General features: G+C 40.8%; 2 protein-coding genes across 8 annotated transcripts in view; both read left to right on the top strand.

The window, feature by feature from the left end:
* Nucleotides 1-294: 294 nt before the first annotated feature.
* On the top strand, nucleotides 295-20,150 carry klc1b (kinesin light chain 1b). Of its 7 annotated transcripts, none has more exons than XM_058059250.1 (16): nucleotides 295-417; nucleotides 4,483-4,753; nucleotides 4,832-5,062; nucleotides 5,858-5,939; nucleotides 6,578-6,806; nucleotides 6,901-6,988; nucleotides 7,503-7,604; nucleotides 7,784-7,957; nucleotides 9,516-9,615; nucleotides 10,420-10,472; nucleotides 10,736-10,803; nucleotides 11,220-11,328; nucleotides 11,663-11,788; nucleotides 17,943-18,067; nucleotides 18,195-18,252; nucleotides 19,098-20,150. In XM_058059250.1, the coding sequence occupies exons 2-16, from the start codon at nucleotides 4,505-4,507 to the stop codon at nucleotides 19,170-19,172; spliced, it is 1,869 nt and encodes a 622-aa protein (XP_057915233.1). In that variant the 5' UTR covers nucleotides 295-417; nucleotides 4,483-4,504; the 3' UTR covers nucleotides 19,173-20,150. The 7 variants fall into 7 exon arrangements, with proteins under 7 accessions (XP_057915233.1, XP_057915229.1, XP_057915235.1 ...); XM_058059246.1 differs by having other exon boundaries at nucleotides 11,663-11,815; XM_058059248.1 differs by lacking the exon at nucleotides 295-417 and adding an exon at nucleotides 418-473 and having other exon boundaries at nucleotides 11,663-11,815.
* Nucleotides 20,151-20,910: 760 nt separating this feature from the next.
* Nucleotides 20,911-24,266, top strand: part of ptk7b (protein tyrosine kinase 7b) — an 81,726-nt gene continuing 78,370 nt past the window's right edge. The window contains exons 1-2 of the mRNA XM_058058250.1: nucleotides 20,911-21,198; nucleotides 21,305-21,441. Of these exons, the coding sequence (XP_057914233.1) occupies nucleotides 21,155-21,198; nucleotides 21,305-21,441 (181 nt within the window). The 5' untranslated portion in view covers nucleotides 20,911-21,154. The remainder of the gene's footprint in view (nucleotides 21,199-21,304; nucleotides 21,442-24,266) is intronic.

Here is a 24,266-nt window from a genome sequence, read left to right as displayed (position 1 = left end):
TTAAATATTAATTAAAAGAAACGTTCCACTGTCATGTACTATACACCTAGTCAATTAACACTTATGTAAAGTACATGACTCGTATTAAATGCAATTAAGGTTTTAAAAAGTTGGTGGGTAGCTAAACCAGCTGGCAATACAACTTCGTATTTTTCTACAGTGTAAATAGTATTTTATTTATTGTACTCGAAGCTTAAATTAATCAAATACTTGAATATGTTTTAACATGTTGATGATTTATTTGTATTTTCCACTTAAACTACAATATAAAATCTACTAACAGACGATGAAAGCCACAAAAACAAAACATTACGTCACTAAGATTTGCTAGGCCGCAAAGGCTGATGGGAGATCGTTGCGGTTTGAGAGACATTTTGGATTTAAAGGGGCTGGGCTAGCCGAAGGTTCTAGCTGTCGGTAAGCGTTCTCAATTATTTACTTACATTGTTATTTGGGGACATCTACGTGACTGGGTAATTATACAGTATCCATTTTTAAATGGAAACGCTTAAAATACAGTCTTTAATGCTTTAATGCGCCTAACCGGGTTCGCAACAAACAGGGAGTGGTGATGCTAATATGCTAGCCGAGCTAAACAGTCGTCGGCAGAGCGAACAAATCCTAAAAGCTTTGCTGCTAAGTTTAAAAACATTGGTGAAAGCATTCCCGTATATAACAACGTAGCCAATAACGTAAGCTTTCATCAATAACATTCACATCAGAGCCTAGTTGACGAAAGCGTAGATCCATTTGTTATTATGCATCATTGGTATAATGGTGCATGATGATGAATACAATAGCTGAAACACAACTGCAGGTAATAATAGTCGAGCAAATAGACCATTTCATGTGTTGTTGTGGAAATCCTGGTGTGTGTTTACCTTTCTTGGACTTACGATTCATTACCATGAAACACGTATAGGGACGTGTGTCGGTATAGCTCTGATTAATGTCTTTATTTAACCAGGCACATCGTGTATACAGTCAATGATAAAACTGCCTATTCAAGCTGATTGTAGTGATGGGGGACTGCTGTGGGTGGCATATCCCCCATGGTTACACCGCCACACCCTCCTTGATGACCACCCCTGCTTTGTGTCTGCTAGTCATCTAGATATTGCTCCTTGCCGGAAACAGGTGAATAATGGCACCCTGTAATGTCTAATTACGTATAGCAGACTGGAAATGAAAGGCTGACGCCAATCTTTTGCATATCCAAGGCATTTTCATATTTCAATTTCCTTTCCAAGCCTCACTCAAAATGATTGAGGCAAAATATCAAATATCACTTTACTTTTATATAAATAATCTTCAGCCTCACAAAGCTGATGTTACAAATATTGCACCGCACCCTTCTCACATGTCACAAACAAATCCATGAATATTTTTCCAAGGCTTTTATTTAATCCTTTCATATCCATGTCTTGTAGTTAATTCATTGTGCCTGTGGGTGTGTTTGTGCTGCACAGGATTTGGGGCCAGTGGTGTTATGATGGCAGCAATATTTTGTGACCTTTGATCACAAGCAAACAGGAGTCATCTTACTTGTTTGTAAAAGCACATTCCTGGCCGACCTTTAAAGCCTGACTTTTAAAAGCTTCCCTACTCAGTTGTCTCAAGGGAGAGTTGGGCTATCTTGGTGGTAAACACCTCGTTGGATGATGTTTGTGGAGTTTGCATGTTTTTCCGTGTTGCTTCTCGTTGAGGTTTTTCCCTCCATCCATCCCAGACATTTTGTCTGATGAAATTACTGTCACATTTTAACAGTTTCTTTGATGTATTGAAGAGAGATTATTTGTGAAAAAATGTTCACTGCTTTTAATCCTAAACCTCAGAGGCATGTGAAACTCTGTTTGAGGCATTTAGCTTTGTCATCCAGGCCTTTTCCATTGTGTCTCATCATGCCCATTCTCTTGTGTCTGAGTGCAGAGGAGCAGCATCTCCATGGCTCCCTCCCCCATCCAACCTGCTCCTCTGCACTCTTCTGCTCTCCTCCCGGGGTGGGCGGGGCCATCTTTGGATGTGCGCCCTTAGCTGATGTCGGTTGTTTGCGATGGAGAGGCAGGAAGGTCATAGTCATCCTGCAGGCACCAGCATTGGCTCTCTCTCCCATTCCCCCACTTTTTGCATTAACCAGTTTCACAGTCAGGTAGTTCTTTTTCATTTCAAGAAGCATCACTTCGGATTAGCACAGTCATTGTGTGCGTGTTCTCTCACTGGAAGGCAAGTCGTTATTTCATCCGCTATTCTCCATGATGAACTTTTAATGCTCTGATCGTCAACTGAAACAGGTTAGTGTTCTAGCTGTAGCAGTAATGTTATGGCTCAATGATGTCTTCCCTCGCAAACTATACTATACTTTTCCCAATGGTACTCACTGATTCCCTCCACCCTGTATCGTATATTGGTGTGTATTATGTCCACATACAGTCTGTGTTTATATAGTCATCGCTAATGGTTTGTAAGTTAATTGCCAGGCCACTTTACTTCACTAAATCTGCTGGAGCAAGGAGGTCAAGCATCTTTTAATGCACCATGTGTTGTGGGAATGTTGTTACTTACAGATCTGTTGAGTGCTTAGTTGGAAAAGATCCTAAAGTGAAAAATATACTGCACAATTGTGGATTTGCTTCTCTGAGCATCTTAAGCAATTTCTCTGTAAAAAAAAAAAAAGGTTGGGGATCACTGCTGCACAGGGTATTGGGTGAATTAAGTATCACAGTATTTGCTGTTAGGTGTGTGATCCAGGATGGTTGAATAAACAAGAAGTGCATTCAGTGTACCACGTGGTAAAATATGACACTTTTTATTCGCAATTTTGTACCAATTCAAAATTTGGGTGGAATTTTTGTTTGAGGAACAGAGTGCTTAATAATCTTTCATTGCACTTTATTTTGCATGCACAGGAATTGCCTTTGCTTTTTATTATGGGGAAAATGAACAATCGCCCGTAAAATGTGTAGTCAATGGACAAAAGCTTGTCACACTCTAAGCCTATCTATGCCAGCGTGTGTGATCACTCACATTTCAATCTCTTTCCACTTTGTACCGTGGGCGATTGTCATTATAACTTCCTAAAGTGTAACTTAACAATCCAATACGTAGCGTTAGCCCACAGCTAAAAAAAATCATTTTCCTACTTCATTTATCTTATATTATTCCACATTTTGTAGGAGTAGTAAAGACTATTGCAGACTTAATGAGGTATTGACAGTTGTGCTTCTATCTAATATGTCATGTCAGGTGAATATGTCCTTACCATATCATTTTAATATTTCTATTTATTTTGTAAGAATCCCATGTTTACATTTTTGTGTAAAGCAGAACAGGGTGTTTTGGAACTGTCTCTTAAATATATATAAATAAATATAAAAGTACTAAACAAAAATGTACCAAGGAAAGACTGATCTAAGGAAAGAGACCTTTCCAGTCACACAGAAAGCATAATGCATTCTTCAGGAGATTTGAGTAATAAGGCCCATGGAGGGAGAATGAGGAGGAAAAAACTTCGGTGCGGCAGTGTTTTTGGCATCCTGAAAAGTCTGACAGAGTTCATTCATATTTTTTTGACATGCATGACATCAAAGTAAAGCCATAATTACTAAGTAGTAACACACCCAGTTTGAGCGGTTATACTGGGTTTGCCTGTACTGGATAGTATAATATTGTACTTGAAGACAGTGAAGTTTGTGCTTTGAAGTGTGTAGCTACTTGTGATGTCATGATGCGGGGTTAAATTGTTGCCAACCTGAGTTCCACTTTGCACAGTAAGGTACATATTTTTTTTGTAATATAGATTGCAGTAAACGGATTCCCGAATCTGTTACATTGTTGTACACCGAAAACATCTATTTTTCAGGCTTGCGTGTGTATGGGTGGTTCTGTTTTTATGAGAATCAGAAGTATCAGACCTGGGAGCGGCCCACAGTGCACCGTATAATTCTCAGCTGTTCTTTTATCCTCCTAGTTATCCTCGCTGCTTAACTACTGCATACACCCACAGCCCTGATTCCAGCTGTAGGGGCAGGGCTACTTGGTGCATGTAGCTTACAAGTGATGTGGCTCAGTGAGTCATCGGACTGAGAAAATAGCATGTTCCATTCGCTCACTAAAGGCTTAGAACACCCTGTAATGGCATCATCATCTTTGAAAGTCCTCAGTAAGTCCAAGACTTGGCTTTGCACTAAAGGACATCCACGGTACAGCTGTTGAAAACACAACATTGTAATTTTTGTATTTTTCATTTTTCTGGGTGACAACAAAGTAAGTCGTATAATGTTTAGGAAATCAATGGATGGATAAAACATGACTTTATGCCTCTCACTTTGGCTGTCTTATGATTGCATGCTAAGGTTGCCTGAATATAGGGCAGGGCTTTTCATTGTCAAGCAATAAAGGAGTGTAGTAGATAGCTGTAGCTCCCCTTTGTATTGTTCTCTGCAGTGTAATACATTGTTCCACTTTCTACAACAATGTCTCCAGGTTTCCCTGAGCTCAAATAAAGATGTCCACCATGGTGTATCCACGGGAAGAGAAGCTCGAGAAGCTCTCTCAAGAGGAAATTATCTCTAACACCAAGTTGGTAATCCAGGGTCTGGAGGCCCTGAAGAATGAGCACAACTCAATCCTCCACAGTCTCCTGGAGACAATTAAGTGCCTGAAGAAGGACGAAGAAGCCAATCTGGTGCACGAGAAGTCTAACCTGTTACGCAAGTCAGTGGAGATGATTGAGCTAGGACTTGGTGAAGCACAGGTAATATATTGGATGGATTACTCACAGTGTAATGTACCACATGTCTTTTAACCTTTCCCCATGCCATCTCCATCCTAGGTGATGATGGCCCTGTCCAACCATCTGAATGCGGTGGAGTCCGAGAAGCAGAAGCTGCGTGCGCAGGTGAGGAGACTTTGCCAGGAAAACCAGTGGCTGAGGGACGAGCTGGCTAACACCCAACAGAAGCTGCAAAAGAGCGAACAAAATGTCGCCCAGCTTGAGGAAGAGAAGAAACATCTGGAGTTCATGAACCAGCTCAAGAAATATGATGAAGACGCCTCCCCCACTGTAAGTACCAACTATTTGGAAATGGCCAGTCTGATGTTTACGCGTGAAGAGTGCACTTCAAAAGTCAGAAATGCATGTTCCTAACCTTTTCAATACGTGAATACTTTACCTATACCATTGGGATAGTTCCTTGTTTTGGTTTGTTTTTTACTTCTTGGACTTCTTACGGTAGCTTTTGTAACATTACAGCTGGTGACCTCGGTAGAATACTGCATATCAAAGTGTCTTTCAATGCGCATACATTTCATATGCATTTGGTTTTTGATTCAGACATGTAGGCTATGTTCACACTGCAGGTCAATTCAGATTTTGTTTTGCTAATATCTGACCTGTATTTGATTTTTTCATGGTAGTGTGAACAGTACTGTATGTGCAGGCCTCATTCGTATGTAGAGGACCCTTCAGGTTGCATATATGCAAAAGGCGTGTTTTGCCGTGCTTGGGACTTAGATAAAGGTACTCACCGATGTAGGCAAAAGCTTTTCTTTTCATACGAAAATGATTGTGATATTGTAATTTTGGGCATGCAGGTCACTTCCCGGACGCTTTGTGTTCACATTAAAAAGTCCTGTTCTTGTTTGGGAATATGAATGACCATATTAAAAAAAAGGACTTTTGACAAAAAATCTCAATTGGGCATCATATCCTGCAGTGTGAACGTAGCCGCGATCACATCTGTATGCTTGGTTGTTGTAGATTGGCATATTATTTGACAGATGCTTGGAATTACCTTTTCTCAAAATGTCATTCAAGATTTTGTTTGTAGCAAAACCTGTTTTTGTTTCTTTATCTCAGCAGGAGGAAAAGGATAAAGATACACCAAAGGACTCCTTGGATGATCTCTTCCCTAATGATGAGGAGGAGCAAGGCCAAGGAAGTAAGATTGCTCACCTCAGCTCTAGAACTGGATTCTATAGTGTTATTCAAAAAGAACGAGACGATATCATGACCCATTGCTTCAGTTCTCAAGCATACAAGTTTTGAATGGCTGCCACAGGGGCACTGTAGTCACATCATTCCTTCCGAAATGTTGGTTGGAATTTGGCCCAAGACCTTGCTCTTTGTAGTTGGCTAGTGTGATACCCAAACCTCAAAGTGTGCAATTTTATTTTTTCTTGTGGGGACATGTAAAAAGATCATGTTCCACCACTACCCTCTAATCTTGATGACTTTAAACATCAAATACCAACAGTGATTTACTCAGTGAATCGTGATATATACTAAGATGCGTCAAAGAGGAAGTATCCTATCACATTGATGTTGCCCGTGATGCAGGTGGTGGCCACATTTAACTATTCTAAGACGGGAAATAAAATTTGATTGTGAGGATAATACATGTGACTCGGCTGGAGTTTTCTATGGCTTTTCTTTAATAAATTATTGCATAATGAAATCGGTTCTTTTTGAACAACCCTGTATGATTACAGAAAATAATTTTACCATTATACAAACCAGTTTCTGATTATGTGTTTAATGAGTTGACCTTTTCCTCATGCTCATGTTTTTACCCAATAGTGCAGCACCAACACAACAGTGCAGCGGTGGCTGCAGCCCAGCAGGGAGGCTATGAGATCCCGGCTCGCCTGAGAACCCTGCACAATCTGGTGATCCAGTATGCTTCTCAGGGCAGGTACGAGGTAGCTGTCCCTCTCTGCAAGCAAGCTTTGGAGGACCTGGAGAAAACCTCTGGACATGATCACCCTGATGTGGCTACCATGCTCAACATCTTGGCCTTAGTTTATAGGTCAGATATTACTCCATATGTAGCTGAGCACTTGATCTTTTTGTTGTTTTGAGTCACTTGCCACTGTTGACTTATGTCCCTCTTCAACACGCAGGGATCAGAATAAGTACAAGGAAGCCGCCCATCTTCTCAATGATGCTCTGTCCATCCGGGAAAAAACTTTGGGGAAAGACCATCCAGCTGTAAGGATCCCATTGTCATGGCAGCCATACCGAATATGTTAATGATGAGCAGAGCACTCATATACTTCAGTATCAGTCATATAGTTTCTTAATTGTTCGCAGCTTCAACATGGAGACAGTAAGTGCACTTCTGGTGTATCATATGCTGTGGATCCGTCACAGCTACATAAAGCAAGACCTTGCAACTATAGTGCATCACCCAGGGAAAAACATTTATTGATTTAAAAGTAATGACCTATTCTGTCAACTCGGTATCACAAGATCTTATGTGATTTAAAAGGTGGCAAGATTTCACGGTGAGAGAAAAAAAATCTCATGGGCAGTAGAACGGTCTATGACACCCCTACTGTTAACATATTTGTACCACCAAAACTTAATTCTCATAATCCAACACCATTAATTTTTTTTTACAAAAGGTCCAAACATGTGATCAATAATTTAATTATTATTTTTAAAGGTCAGAAAGAGTTATGGTAAAATATTCGTAATATGTCTTATTTTACTTTCTGTATAGGTTGCGGCAACATTGAACAACCTGGCTGTACTGTATGGAAAGAGGGGGAAATACAAGGAGGCGGAGCCCCTGTGCAAGAGGGCTCTAGAGATCCGAGAGAAGGTAGGCACATGCCATCAATGAGTATGTCTGCATGAAAGCTTGCTTCCTTGATATTTATTGATACGTGACTATCTGAAGAAGGCACTGAGTGCCCTATCACATATGTCATACAGAAGACGAAAAGGTGCTGCACCTACAGAGCACCTGTATGATGAAAACATGTATTTGACATTCAACAGGTCTTGGGGAAAGACCATCCAGATGTGGCCAAACAGCTGAACAACCTAGCCCTGCTGTGTCAGAATCAGGGCAAGTACGAGGAGGTGGAGTACTACTACTGCCGGGCCCTGGAGATCTACGAATGTAGGCTTGGCCCGGATGATCCCAATGTGGCCAAAACCAAGAACAACCTGGTGAGAGCGTACCTCTTGAATCGTGAGTGTGAGAGTGGCTGGGTTTGAATCTCCGCTTGGGGATCTCTGTGTGGAGTTTGCATGCTCTCTCCATGCGCGTGTGGGATTTCTCTGGGAAGTCCGTCTTCCTCCCACATTCCAAAAACATGCTAGGTTAATTGGCGACTCCAAATTGTCCATAGGTATGAATGTGAGTGTGAATGGTTGTTTGTCTATATGTGCCCTGTGATTGGCTGGCGACCAGTCCAGGGTGTACCCCGCCTCCAGCACGCCCCATGACCGTAATGTGGATAAGCGGCATAGAAAATAGATGGCTGTTAGTCATGGGACTCCTGACTCTTACATCCTTAGAACTGTCTGTAATTGCCACTGGTTGCACACAAACCAGTAGTTGTCTTGTCATATGACTTGCTTCATGTTGTTCTAAAAAATCTAAAGCTCAACAAAAATTTGAATGCAACACATGTTTTTGTTCCCATCTTGCATGAGTTAAACTCACCTACAACGTTTGTATGTACACAAAAGGTTCTCAAATATTGTTCACAAATCTGTCTAAATGAGCACTTGGAAATAATCAATCCACCTCACAGACATGACTTATTAAGATGCTGATTAGACAGCAAGATTATTGTACAGTAATTGCTCCAGTGTTTATCAGTATCAGGTAGTTTTATCACACAGCAGATTACCACTATTTGAGATAAATCAGCCTTTTCTGTACATTAAGAAAGCAAGTGCCGCAATATACAGTAAACCTCGGATATATCGGACTCGGATATATCGGAAATTCGCTCACAACGGACAGATAAAAAAGAACCGATTTTTCTGTAATGCATTTCCAATAAAAATTCATTGCATATATCAGATTTTTTATAACAGATTTCGCCTATTTCGGACAAAATCTCCAGTCCCGTTCCAATGCATTTCCATTAAATTTCCCTCGCATATATCGGATGGCCGCATCGTTATGCTAATCTTGTTGATGTCACTGGTTATTGTCTTTCTCCTGGCTCCAGATTTAGGACAAATCTAAAAGTGAGTGACGTCAATAATACTAGCACAGCAGTGAATGAGATTGGAAATAACGTAGGCCTGACGGGCGTAACAGGGCCTAGCTCAATTAACAATTTGTTATGCTCAGAGTCCAATAAAGTTAAATTCTCATTACCTTACGTCTCTTTTCATTGCCCAGTCGAGGTACATTGGAAACATAGTCAAGGAAGTGCCTTTTTATAACGGATAAAATCCGATTTACGCATATACCGGATATAAATCCGATATATGCGTAAAACGGACATTTTCCGGTATACGCATATAACGGATTTCGCTTATATCGGACAAAACCAGTGGGAACAATTGAATCCGATATATCCGAGGTTTACTGTACTACATTTCAATTGAGTGTATATAAACTTAAGTACTGCAATATAATTAATATAATTTGTGTGAGTTATTGTGTGAAGGATAATATGCCTGAAGACTATGACCTGCTCTCAGGGACTGGCAGAGTGCGCCATTAGTCCCATTGGGTGTAAACTCTTAACTCTCTTTTCTGCAGGCGTCCTGCTTTCTTAAACAGGGGAAATACAAGGAGGCTGAGATTCTTTACAAAGAGATCCTGACTCGTGCCCATGAGAAAGAGTTTGGATCAGTTGATGGTAAGGTCTCATCAATGATGGAAATATTTTACACAACAAACATGATGAATTACCAAGTCAACATGAGCAAAATGTAGCTGGTTTACTTTGAATTACCACTCAGACGTGTCTCTTTTTTTAACCCCCATCCACTATTGTTTCATATTCCACCTACTGTTTATCTCACACCAGCGAGCAGTGATGGACAGATGGTTAAAAAGTGGACGGTGTTCTAAGCCAGCTGCCCACCATCTCCATTCAAAGGACTCAAAGACTTTTTACAAAAAGCTTTTGGGGAAATAAAGAGCTTCCTTGTCTGAACTTTGGCAATTTTATTCTTTTAGTTTAAAATGAACTATTTGGTTGCATATAGATTATTTTTTTAAACAAATTGAAAGTGTCAGCTTCGCTTGGCAAAAATGTAACAGGTTTATTTTTCAATAATCAAAATCAGAAGATTTTTCAGAGACATCAAACAAGAGTGGCAGAGAAGGGCAACCATAACATCAGCATTACTCAGCTGTCGTTGTATGAAAACATGTATGGAATACTTTGTTATGGTCATACAGTTGTGTGATTAAAACATTTGCAACTACTTTTATGTATGTATTATCATATACTCTCATGATTTGTATTTGAGCACACTGGACCGTGTCACACACATTATACCAACATTTAAAAGACAAATAGCGTGGCATTGTGCAGTGTGCAGCTATTTCCATGCATCATGAATAGTTCAACATGGACTCGAGCGATTAAGTATGTGGTATATTCCAGTCGTGTTGTACAGTTTGCCGAATCTCTCCCGTGTGTGTGTGTCTGCAGCTGAAAACAAGCCCATCTGGATGCACGCTGAGGAAAGAGAGGAGATGAGCAAGGTGAAGATCTATATTTGATTTAGTGTGACATTGACAACCAAAGTAAATAAAATGAACACACATTCCAGAAGATGTAGTTTGAGAAGCGAAAACACATCAGTTTGGTTCACATCCTGTAAAGTGAAACAATCTTTTTGTCGTGGTGCAAAAGCTTACACACGGCATAAGACATGTAATTGTTGTATGCAAACAACAAAAGTTGTCAGTTCAGTTGACGACTCCTCCCCTTCATACTGCCTTCCCTGTTTTTCTTTTACTTCCAGGGCAAGCACAGGGACAACACGCCGTATGGAGAGTACGGAGGCTGGTATAAAGCGTGCAAAGTCAACAGGTGAAGCACATTTCTTTTAGCTCTTTTAGCGTCTATTCATTGTGTCATGTACATGTCGTTTTAACCCGTGTATTTAAACCACACAGTCAACACAGTAGTGCAGTGTTTCACAAACTTTATTGAGCCGTAGAAGAAAAATCCCATGGCACCACCGCCAAACAAAAATGTCACGAAGTGTAAATATACTGAAATAATAATGATCTTGTGTAAATTTACTCACAAATTCACTTTGTGTGTGTAATTCGGCTTGTTTAGTAGAACACAAACATTTGCTGTGAATACAAAAAGTACCTTGTGCAAGACCACAGACCTTCTAAACTAATTACAATGTATTTTACAACTTATACGGGTCTGACCACACTTTCTGTGGCGTTCAGATAACTTAACATTGGTTTGTCTGTCTCCCGTGTGTACAGCCCCACTGTCAACACCACGCTGAGGAACCTGGGGGCCTTGTACCGCCGTCAGGGCAAGCTTGAAGCCGCAGAGACCCTGGAGGAGTGTGCTGTGAGATCCCGCAAACAGGTCAGCTGCACCTCTGCAAATTGACAGTGTGATTGCATCGCTTCTGGAATGTACTAGGAGAGTCAATCTCATGATATTTTTTCCCCCCTCTCTCTACATTGCTTTGGATCCAGAGCAACACAGTAAGTGATAGCCGCCAGAGAGCCTCCACCTCCCTCCCTAAACATTACTCCCATTTCACAGTCATAGAAAATATTTCTCTTCACTGCTTTAAAAGTCACGTAACACATAAATCACTTGAAGACTCCCATGCAACTGCACACATTCGTCATTATCACGTCGCTTATGTTAACATCTTTGTTCTGTCTGATTCTTTCTCTGTTCTTATCATTAGGGCATTGACCCCATCCACCAGACACGCGTGGTGGAGATTCTGAAGGATGCGGAGAATGACAAGCGAAGGAGCAGGGAGAGCTTGACCAGCGTCAAGTATGAGAGCGGCTCTGAAACTGGCGAGGAAGTGAGTATGGGCGTGGAGTGGAATGGGGTGAGTACAGATCCACTTTAATTGAATCATAAAAGACCGCGGCCCTCATTGGAAGAACAAGAGCATTTGAAAATATCACAGGGCGTCTTGACTGGCACAGAATGGTTTCTAATTGAGTGTCCCGTACCGTGCTAAACAACATTCTACAAGTAAGCACACTTTTTGTAGACATCTGGGCTGGGATGTCATCTGCACCAGTTCAAGAGCTCCCTGCTGCTTTGTTCCTCTTATGAGGGTTTTTATTCAACATATCTTTGTTGAAAGATAGAACTGATTGAGTGTCTTGGCATGGCGACAGATTGTATTTAAGAGCATTTCCTCTGGGCGAGATGTTTTGTCTTTTTGTTCATAGCTTGTTATTGTTATTTTCTTTTTTTTATGTCCTGTGTTTGCTGGCATTGTTTCTGCATAAGAGGAGTCCTTAAAAATGGCACAGGCTCAAGCTGAGGCAGCCTGGGAACACTTAATACACATTTGCCATAGGATTCACAGACAAAATGTTTCCCATGCATGTAGTACTAATTGTTATAGATCATATGGATATAGATATTTCCAACATGCATACAATATTACACTGAAATACAATATATATATATATATATATATATATATATATATATATATATATATATATATATATATATATATATATATATACATATATTCGTTGCTACATACAGTATGTTCGAATAAGAGCAGGGAGAAGCATAGCTTATTAAATCCTACCCGTCCTCCGTTATATCTACAGTTCATCCTGCTGTGTAATGCTTCTTGATAGTTTCACCATTTTTTTTCAGTACCATTAAATGTATTATTCCTCATTTATACAGTATAGTCAGAATTCAGTGTAGCAAATTGTGCCGTGACAGAAACACAGCTAGATGAGTGTCCCAGTTAGAAACACTGTGGTGAATTTTACATGAGCCAGAAGATGAGACTGTGACAGTAGGAGTGTCTTCACTGAGCCTGTGCCTCTCACACACTGTGTGCAGCCTCACCCTGCCTCACCCCTCACTGCTCCAGCCCGTTGAAACATGCATGCAGCCATGCCGGCCTAATGGACTCCAGCCTTAAACATGCTCATTAATGGTGTATGTGCTTTTATGCGGTTGCCATATTAACCTGATGTTTGCTGTCCCGAGTGAGTGACTGTACATAAAGGGAGGGTGCTAGCACTTGAGTAAATGTGCTTCTCTACACACATTTGAATGGGAATGCTTTCAAAAACATGTGGTGGCATGTGGAGGGTTGCTGTGCGTGGGATCTTTCGAGATCACAGCCACACAAAACACCCTGATTCTCATGCTTGTTTGTGTCTGAGCGCTAATTCCTCACATTTAGATTTGGACATCAACCACATCCAGGTTATAATAGCTGTTGAGCAAACTGTTCATCACTTGCGTGAGCTGTGTTTAACTAAATGCCATTCACACACTATAATGACACTGTTAGTATTAGAATGATTATTATTTTCTTATAAAACACCAACATGGAGTTTATGTTTAATCTGTTAAGATCTGGCCGAAGAGAGGGTACACGCCAACAACATTATAGATGTACTTGTGTTGATTGTTAATTTGTGTTTGTGTGTCTTCCTAAAATGCATGATTTGTGTACTTTTGACGCGTCCTGTCTGTCTACCTGCCTGCATGTTGTCTTGCCTTGGCCTTTTCTTTGCATTACTAACCTTGGAGATTATGATTGCCATGACAACCAATCAGCCTCTCAGAAATCTAAATTCCTATCTATACTCAGTGGATTGTACTCCCTTCCTTGACTTTCACTCATAAAGCTTGGGTGGGTTGACAAGTACTTGAGTAGTTGTGTGTGCTTTAATTGTTAATGTATTAGCACAAAGGGAATGTTGAGAATAATAGTTTAGAATAGGAATAGGAAAGAACATTTATATACAGTGAATATGGTTGTGCACACCTTAAACTAGTGTGTGATATTCCGTACTGGTGCTTGCTTGAAGGTCCATCTCTGCAGTGCATATACTCACTAGATGGCTGCACTTTGCCAAGTTGGAACTCAGGAGAGCAAAAACAGCTGAGTCACTGTGACTGCAAACACCCATTTGCTGTATCATTGTCATTCTTCAAGCGCAGCAAGGGGGGGGGGGGGGGGCTGCAAAGTTACAGCTTACCAATGATATTTCCTTGAAATGCTGCTCAGCCTCCATGTTGAGCTTCACTGAGCATAACAAATGACACTACAACACAAACGCTAGCATGTCATGAATACAGTGGAACCTCCAACGGCAAACTCCTCATCGATCGATGCCAATTGCCTTCATTTTGGGCAACTGGCCAATCCTTGCGCATGAAACCGATCTTATCCACCGATCTTATCTCCACAAAGGTCTGGAAGTCAGCCACTGCCCCATTTTGCTCTGCCAGACTGACAGCTGGCTCCCAAACTTTTGTAGCACTTAACGAAAATGATGGACGTCACGGCATTGGACGACCAGCCGTGTTTGGTCACTGTGCACGTTATTTTTAGCAAGGGGCTCAAATCAGGTCTGCACTTTGTTCTAGTTTTGTTTGTTTTGAAAATGTAAAAAGTAAAAGACTAAAGGACCTGATATCATTTAGTAGTTTGGACAACGGTTTTCAAAACCTTTCATTTGTATTTGCGAGAAATACCTCATGTGCAGCTCAAACAAGTTTTCATTATTTCACGGGTATCGCTCAATGTTTTTTTTTTAACAATATAAGACTGGAGCATTGAAAGTGTACACTGGCATTTATTAAAAATAAAAATAAATCGGCAGGGTAAGCTTATGCGATTGGCCGGAAAATAGCAATGTGTGCACCCCTAATATTAAGTAATGTAAATTGAACTAATTAGTGAAACTGTCAGTGTCATACGGAATCACTATCATGAAGCCTTTATTCGGTGTACATGGTAATGATTTAAGTAATATTTGAACCTTCTTCAACATCACACGGGCATTAAAATTAAACACACTGCTGTTCTCAAATCTAGCACCAAATTCCATGATTTAATCGAAGTAGACCTTGGAGGTTCTAATCTGGATTTCGGCTCCCCCCCTTCATGAAGTTATGAAAACTGGAGCAGTTAACAAAGACCAGGCCTAGTTGTTAATGCTGCATGCTATTGAGAGTAGTGTATGTAGATGAGGGGTCACGTGTAGGTGTGATGACACAAGCCCAACCCAGAATTGGTCATTTTACAACTTGTGTCCTTTTTTTGTGTCTCTTTCTCTTTCTCTCTTATCAGGCCTAAGCCATCAAGATTATTCCTCCATCCCTCTCTCCTTCCCCCAACCAATAGCTAAAGGGATGCGTGTTGTCGCTCTCCCCCAGCTCCTCTCCAGTGCCCCCCTCCCCAGCAGAGAAAGCATCTCTCCCCCCTCCCTCGGCTGTCACACATCAGTCCACTGTCCAGCTGAGACCTGCCGGGGCGTTTGGTCTTCTCATCTCGGCTTCTCCTGGTTTCCTGTCTTTTCTCTGGCGCCCTCTAGCCTTTCCTTTCACTAACCCACGTTTCACTCCTTGTGTGTATTTGTGTGTGGAATATCTCCCTCCCTCCCCTCATTTTCCTCTTCTCCTCAGCTTGCTTTGCCATGTTACACATATGCACAGTATATTTATTTTAACAAAATAGAAATGGCGGCATAGTAGAAAACATGGTATTCCACCGACAACACAGTTCCTATTAGTGCTTCAATTCTGAAATCGTCACCTGCATCATGCGTCGTATGCTTTTTTGCTGAGGTTAATCAATCTCATGTTTTGCCACATAACATATTTTTTAATACAGGTACTTTTGTGTTTAATATTGTGAACTAATGTCAAGAGATCAAATGCCTGAACGGTTATGGTACTGTATAGTTTCACATGCGTATATGCAAATATATGCCATGTTGGAAGCTGAGTTGGCCAGAACAAGAAGAGTCTTTGTTCTGTCGATAAAAAAGAGCTTATTTCATATTTGTATGATTTGTTTACATTTTTTACATTATTTTGGCTTAATGTTAAAGCAGTAGTATTTAAATAAATGACATAGATGCCAATGCACAGACTTGCCAATGTCTGACTCTGATGGCAAACAGTCAGCTGACATCAACCTTTTGTTGCCATGGTAATTCATTCTCTGGTTGCTCTTCTTGTCTTCAGTGTCCTTGCTCTTTGTACTGTTCTTTGTGTGACATGGGAACACACAAGGCTGCGATTTAAAAGAAAAGCTGCATGTTGTAAATCGTGACAGCAGAGACCAACAGGAGCATCACACAAAGATGAGAAATGCAAAAAAAATTAGTGTTCATACACAATGGCCTTTTATTATTGTTATTCAAGCGGAAGTCGTGATTCACAGTAGTTGGGAGTATTTTTGTGTATGTCCTGCTCGGACAGCGTCCACAATGTCGACATTGGTTTTAGTGAAATGTGGTTTTCTTCCGCCAAAAGTAAAAATGTTCATACACAACATCCACGACTGTTCCGTCACATGTTTCACTAGCTGAATGTGCATTTTTAACATCTTGGAAGTGTTGTCGTTGGCTGTACTCTTAGCGCATTCACTCTCCAGCTTTTCACTGTTCTACTTGCATTGATTCTTCATTCCTTTCAAAGAATGCATCTATACCTCTACTTCAACTCTCAGCTATACAATTGACCATGTGCATCGCATAATTAGAACAGTAATGTTGTGTCAGTGGAATGCTTATTTATTGATCTGTCTACTCTTGGCATACATATATATATATATATATAAATATAAATAGTGTCTTCATTTCCCCAATGTGGAAGAGCATACATGCTTTTAGGTCTAGTATCACTATCTTAGTAGGTAGAACTGCGTCATATTTACCAGTCTGCATTGTGAAGATGACTGCATCAACACTTGTGGGTATCGCAAATAAAGCTTTTTTTTTCATTTGTGAAAATTGTCTTTTCCATCACGTTTTTATATTTGGAAAAAACTCTAGTGTGTGAGGTGCCATTTTGTTACCTTGATGGTGGTGAAGTTCATGGCAGGTGATGCAGTGACTCCTTTTAAAACAATGAAAAGGAAAAAGATAATTCACTTTGGTTAAAAAAAAGGCTTTATCTGAATAAGAAGTACATGAACCATATCTTTCTCCAGGACAAGTTCTGATACTTTGTCATCAAAGTCTGATAAGCTTCTGGTGAGCCTGGATGTACACTTGTCTCTTGTTTATCACTGTTAAGTGGTTCCCGGCCCGATCGCGATAAGTGAATTTCTGAATATTAGAGCATAGAAAACCTGTTGATGTTTTAAATACCATTTTTTACCATTGTTAATGCTCTGTAGACATGAAATGAAAAAACCCTTATAGTTACCTGTACACTCCACTAATATATTTTGTTTACACCACATTGCTCAACTGTAATCCACAGGCTATGAGATCACAGTAAAATGCCCCCCAGCTATCAAGATAGCCTCCAATTTATTCTAAACTTAAAGTGTTTCAAACTGAGTGCGGAAGAAGGACAAAGTAAGATGTCAAACTTAACCACTTCCACACGGAACGGGAAAACTTTTTTTCACAGTCATGCAAAGATAATGTAATATAATGTCATGTCTCATTAATGTAACATTACTGACATGTAACCACCAGAATACTACATATATGCACAACTTTCAATATGTTTTGACTAATAGACCCTGGTCAACCATGAAAGGTTGTTATGTTAATTAATTTTCAAAAGAATTGTGATAGTGAGGGAGCATTGTTCAAACTGCGACAGTCCTCTGTCTTGGAAGGCAAATATTAATTGATTCAGCAGGGAATACAAATGTCGCACGCCCCCACCCCTCAGGATGAAGAAAGTACTGCATATGACACACTTACATGTCACACTTACATTAAAGACCCCGTGCGGTGCAAGGTATGAAATTAAAGATTAAACACTCTTCATGCACAAAATATGTATCAAATTTAATTTCTGCATATATGATATAAGGTGAACATCACATCATCAGTAGGATAAAACTAACCTGACTCACAAACAGGAGGAGAAACGCTCATACAAACAAGTCTATGTTTCTCCTGTACCAAATAATGGATGTATCTATGAATCTATGAGTCTGTTGCCAGATGTGTTGAGCAGGTGTCTTGATGAGTGTGTTTCTGCAGGACGGCAGCGGTGCCCTCCAGCGTAGCGGCTCTCTGGGCAAACTCAGAGATGTGCTGCGTCGTAGCAGCGAGCTGCTGGTCAAGAAACTGCAGGGCAACGGACCTCCTGAGCCTCGTAGCACCAAGTAAGAATCGCACAAAGTCATTTTCACTCAATGGTGATGGATTGCAGATGCTGGGCTTGGAACAGATCTCCGAAAGTAGCGGCGTAACAAATGTTATGATAAAGTGTTTGCATTGTTTGTCCACCAGCATGAAGCGAGCCGCATCGCTGAACTACCTGAACAAGACAGGCGACGAGGCCTTTCAGGTGAGCCACCATTTTTGTGATGTTACGTTGTTGGTTTTACACTACTAGAGGTGGGCAAAACTCATTACTTATTATCTCACCCATACTACTTCATTCAGTCATTCATTTTCTATCGCTTTTGAACCGAGTGCCCTTATCGGCCATACAATGTACTGTATGTGTCTGGTGATCTTCTAAAGGGAGTAAATATTTATCTTTTGTATTTGTACAAGGTTTATTTGCCTTGTAAATAAACCTTGTACACAAACATGTACTAATACAAGTAAAAATATGAATTGCATCCGAGCAACACATTCATTGGGGTGCTGACGTCAGCCTCCCTCTGTGCTCCTCTGGTTCTCTCTGGTGGAGGTTATTTCTGCACCATCCATCCATTTTTATATGCTGCTTGTCCTCCAATTAATTGATTTACTCAAATGAAATGCATTATGGGAATGCGTTATACATTCATTCATTTTCTACCGCTTATCCTCTGCTGGAGCCTATCCCAACCGCCTTGGGACGAGAGACGCAGTACACCTTGGACTGGTCGCCAGCCAATCACAGGGCACATATAGACAAACAACCATTCACACTCACATTCATACCTATGGACAATTTGGAGTCACCAATTAACCTAGCATGTTTTTGGAATGTGGGAGGAAACCGGAGTACCCGGAGAAAACCCACGCATGCACGGGGAGAACATGCAAACTCCACACAGAGATGGCCGAGGGTGGAATTGAGCCCAGGTCTGCGCGCTAACCACTCGACCGCCGTGCTGCCCCCCATACTACCTGCTATTGATAATATTCGGATCAGTCCGCCCACCTCGAGTATTAACAAACGTCCAATTTCTGTGGCAGACTCGGCGAAGCAATGATCTGAGAGGAAGCCGAGTCCTCAGTTCCAGCACCATGGATCTGTACTCCGGAAACTGAAGTGGACCTCCAAGTGGACCTGCTCACCAACACTCCCAAGTGGAACCTTCTGGACCTGCCAACGTTGGACCCAAAGATGTTTCCTTTGGAAACTCCAAAGACCCCTTTTAAGTGGTGAAAATGTGTTCACACACGGGAGATTGTCTTGTAATTGTGCCTACTTTCCCTTGTTATATTCCAGCCGTGATAACTGTGCACGTTGAGTGGTGTTCAGAGGCCATGATATTACTTGATACTGGTGTGTTTCTCCTTGTGTCATTTTCCTCACCTGTCCTGTGCCATTTTTGTTAACAGTGCTGATTTTTATTTCCACGTGAAAACTAATTGTAGATTTTACTTCTCAGTAGAATTGTTAAAGATGCTATTGATTGTTGATATGTGATATTTTAATAGCTTATATTTGCCTGTTGAGATACTGGATATACTTTATATGGCATCGGGTTGAAGCTTTGGGATACAGGGTGAATGGATATTTGACTCATGGCTATTTAAGTCTTGCTGGAAAAAGTAATGATGTTTTGAAGTCGAATCGGCTGCTATTTTGACCTTGGTTTTGAATTTGTGTTTGAACACACAACTAATTTAGTTCACCTTTTAGGAAATTGTACATAAAAGAGATTTATAAGATTGATTGTGTACTTTTTCAACCTGTGCTTTGTTGGAATGACCTGTGGTGCCATGTCGACTGGAATTCAGTAGTTTTGATTAACTCTTAAACGTTTACACTGATGAGGATGTGATGCATGTTTAGATCTCCATAATGTGATTGTCACACATTCGCAGATGATATTTTTTAAAATGAATGAATGCTTCTCAGAAGAACTACAATGCTTTTTGTTTTCACTGTTCAAATCTTGTGACGTATGTTCACAAATGATACAATTTAGTAGGGTCTACACAGGAAGAAGAAAGTTTATTTCAGTTGATTGCTTCTGATTAGTTGAATGCCCACTGTTGAGAATTAAAATGCTAATTGTAATAATATACACTATGTGTTTTGTCATGTGATTACACCACATTATGCACTGATTATGAATTTGGCATGACAGATGACTCAATTAAAATGAAGAAATTTGGAAAGTAGTTTATATAGTAAAACGTATGTCTGGTGAGTTCGTTTTCAATTGTTAGATCTAACTAGCTATAGATACGTTTTGTATCCAAATTATTGAAACATGCGTTTTTATTATATTTACCAAATCTTTGAAACCTCATACTTAATTGTGGTAGTGAGGAAAAAGCAATTTTGCAGAACTGGTTGGACTTCATATAGTGGAGTATCACTATCAAGTTCTACCACAAGATGGCAGTGTTGCATTTTTGAACTTGCGTTTACCGGAAGCTGGGGCTTAGTAAGCATATAAAAATATTCCAATACATGGTGACGTATTTATGAAGCAGAACATAGAAAATTTTGTTAATTTATATTGTCACTTTATATAATATAAACTACACAGTAAAGCAAATTCTCTTAAACAACGTTCTTGGAGAGCGACGGAATCAGCTAAGTTAAATGTTTTTGACTTGTTTCTGCTAATATAGTAAATAAGATATGTTTCAATTAATGATTATGGGATATATACGTAGTATACATCATACCTCTATGCAGTATTTGTGATAGCTTCGTCGTAACTTGAAAAACGCGCGTGGTAAGTTTATTTTGAAAGTCCAAACAGGAAAAGGATCGTCTTGTTAGTGAGGTTGTTACGCTGTTGTACAAACACTACTGTGAGTGGGAGGAAGCCAACTTGGAAACAACGCGGAGCGAAACTCCCTCTCGCTCCAGACTCGAGCGACTCGGTGGTCGGAGCCTGTGGACTAGGCATCGGTTTGCTGCACATGCCGGTTTTTACTGAAACACGGCAGCCTGCGTTTACAACTACTCATTTTGTTCTTTGGCTTCAAACTTTCGGCGCGTCTTCATCTGTCGTACTCGAAGTAAGTGTGCACTGACCCGCCTGGGAACCGAGCCACCGTCCCGCATGTGTCCGTCTCGTTCCCGCGAGCCATCCTCTCCAACAACCAGGTGAGATCCACGTCCGGCTCCCCTGTTACCTGCCCAGGTAGCGGCGGTTCGTTGTCTCGCACGGTTCCCTTTCACGCTCCTGCCCCGCTTCACGGCTCCACTGTAGTCGGGGAGCAACACCGGAGCCGCCTAGCTCAAGGACCGTCATGGATCTAACAAGAGAGGCCGAGGATCGACGCAGAGAGAGCGGGAGAAAAGTACGACTGGGTCCGATGTACACCCTCGCTATCGTCAGCCTACAAGGTTGGTACATTAATGACTACACTGTTCCAATGAGCTATCAACTAAAACTAAAATACATGCGTGTGGTTTATAGTTTACTAACATCACTTATTGTGAAAGTTTAGATTGGGTCATTTATATAATCACCTTCATTTTACACCTCTGAGGAGCTTATAATTCCAACAATGAGGCTTGCATAATCTACACTTTTCTAATACAGGACTTGGAATGAATACTATCTACAAAACTCGGATTTAAAGTACATTTCAATGCAGTTAGTTTTGGGGGAGGGGTGTTATTCACCCTTTCTGGAAGTGATTCTGTGGTTGTTGGTTGATTCTGTCTGTGGAATGCATTCATAGGATTTTAGGGGTGCGTATATGCTTTTTGTGTTTGCTTCGGTTAAACCGAAGTCGAGTGGTTTTTTCTTTATTAGTGCGGTTTGTGAAAAACTGTGAACGCAGTCAACCGAACCCTGGTGCATTTGAATGAACATTTGCACCGGAGAGTTCAAACGTGAACGTTATACGGAACAAACACATGGACCGGTGTTAAAATGACATGAAACTCGGGGTGTCATCAAACGATTCACAAGATTGGGGCGACACATTAATTTGAACTTGTTCATTTGTTTTGTTGGCCTCATTATTATATTCCCAAATGGGAATATAATAACATGGCATTTTGCTTTGCAGTCAATGCGCTTTGTGTGTGTATGCTAGGAGTTCCGCCTCCCCCCTCTGAGACAAAGCAACTGGATGGCTGATAAGAGGTCTCACACCGTCTCACACCAATGCTGTTGTTTTATGAAACCTCTAGTTGCTGGAGCAATGTGAACGAAGAAAACATACACGCATGCACTTTATGGAGGTTGTCCTTTATTGTGCCATTATTTATTATGAGACTTACTACAGTAAACCTCGGATATATCGGCCTCGGATATATCGGAAATTCGCTCACAACGGACAGATAAAAAAGAACCGATTTTTCTGTAATGCATTTCCAATAAAAATTCATTGCATATATCGGATTTTTTATAACAGATTTTGCCTATTTCGGACAAAATCTCCAGTCCCGTTCCAATGCATTTCCATTAAATTTCCCTCGCATGTATCGGATGGCCGCATCGTGGCGCTCCGATTCGCCGAATCGTGACAGGCCGCTATACGACGTCATTTGCAGCGTTTGCAGCGTTGCCTGCGCGTCCAGTTACATTGGAAACATAGTCAAGGAAGTGCCTTTTTATAACGGATAAAATCCAATTTACGCATATACCGGATATAAATCCGATATATGCGTAAAACGGACATTTTCCGGTATACGCATATAACGGATTTTGCTTATATCGGACAAAACCAGTGGGAACAATTGAATCCGATATATCCGAGGTTTACTGTATATAGATCATAGATGCTTTTGGTGAATTCTTGGCTGAATATGAAAACAACCAATGTATTCAACCCAGTAGACGCCATTTTGGTTCATGATATTTATGTTACGCCTTGTAATAAGTCGTAAAAGCTGCCCAATCATGACTATACTTTATGCATATGTTCTTACTGTGCAACTTTTGGGTCTATGTCACACAAAAAAATCAGTGTCAACACTTATCAAACCTCACCAAAGTACACATCAAGTATCTTATCTTTGCTCCGGATCAGGAGACCGACTCAAGTGTGAATGCAGTCTAACAGATGATCTCACCTGGAAGTCATTTTGAGTGGAAAAAGTCTCTCATCAATCATGCATTCATTTATTTTCTATGCTGCCTGTCCTCACTATGGTTGCAGGGGTGCCATCACTCAATTAGACAGAAATAAGCAGTAGGTGAGGTAAAAGTAGATGGATGGATGGATGGATGGATGGATCTACAGTTGTCACGGTAAGCAAGGTTATGCAGGATGAGCGTATGCTTCCATGCATCACTGATCTCCGCCTCACAGTAACTTTAATATATTCCCAATGCTACTATTCCATCCTCTCACGACACATGAGAGACACTATCTCTCATGATCATATTCATAATGGCGGCGCATGATGGCCTCAGCTATCATATGCATCTCTGGCATGCATATAACTTATCTTTTCTTATGAAATGTGCACACCCCAGCTTTAGTTTTGTCAAGAAGTGGAGCTATATGCAGGAACGTTTATTTAAGAGACAGCTTATTTTCCTTTGTGTTAAAATGGCCACTGTTATCAGAACTCCACACCACACGTTTTCATTTGCAGGCGCCGTCGACACAGCCGCGATCATCAAAATGGCCGATAATGTCCTCTAAATTGAAGTACGCCTGCATGCTGCCCCCCTGCAGCCTCCTCATGGTGCCCACTTTGGGATGAATGTGTGCTCTGTGTACAGGCAGCGGGGGAGTGGGCGGCTGCTCCGGGTCTGTGTTTATAAGGTGAATAAATAGAGCTAAGCCAGGTACCACCATGACGGGGGTGGGTTAGGGCGGAGGGGGATTTGCCCACTTTAGGAATGTCATTTTTTTAAAGGGCTCACTTAAAGTGTGAAAGCTGGATGGACAGTTATGGCCGTTAAAGCGAGCGTCCTTATCGGCCATACAATGTACTGTATGTGTCTGGTGATCTTCTAAAGGGAGTAAATATTTATCTTTTGTATTTTTACAAGGTTTATTTGCCTTTTTTCTTGTTGGCGCCAACCGACATGGTGCTGTTCATGTTTCTTTCACAGCCAATGAAAAAGCCACTGATGGCGTTCTGTGCATACTCTTAATGCAACATCTTTCTCCTTCACCTCGTCAGGACTCCATCTGTCTTCCACATGATGTTCTACTTGCTTTGTCATTCCTTATAACGCGTGTAATAAGTTTGGAAATTGC

This window comes from Doryrhamphus excisus, chromosome 20 (genome assembly GCF_030265055.1).
Source record: "Doryrhamphus excisus isolate RoL2022-K1 chromosome 20, RoL_Dexc_1.0, whole genome shotgun sequence".
In the NCBI taxonomy this organism is placed as follows: domain Eukaryota; kingdom Metazoa; phylum Chordata; class Actinopteri; order Syngnathiformes; family Syngnathidae; genus Doryrhamphus; species Doryrhamphus excisus.
The sequence above is the reverse complement of the archived record's forward strand: the minus strand, read 5'-3'. Positions and strand labels throughout refer to the sequence as shown.

What these genes read in the sequence shown, in the direction of transcription:
- klc1b (XM_058059246.1), top strand. Translation starts at nt 4,505, where the DNA reads ATGTCCACCATGGTGTATCCACGGGAAGAGAAGCTCGAGAAGCTCTCT. An exon ending in AGAGTTTGGATCAGTTGATG is followed by an intron (nt 9,616 to 10,419) that starts GTAAGGTCTCAT and finishes GTGTGTCTGCAG; the next exon opens with CTGAAAACAAGCCCATCTGG. An exon ending in CCTGAGCCTCGTAGCACCAA is followed by an intron (nt 18,068 to 18,194) that starts GTAAGAATCGCA and finishes TTTGTCCACCAG; the next exon opens with CATGAAGCGAGCCGCATCGC.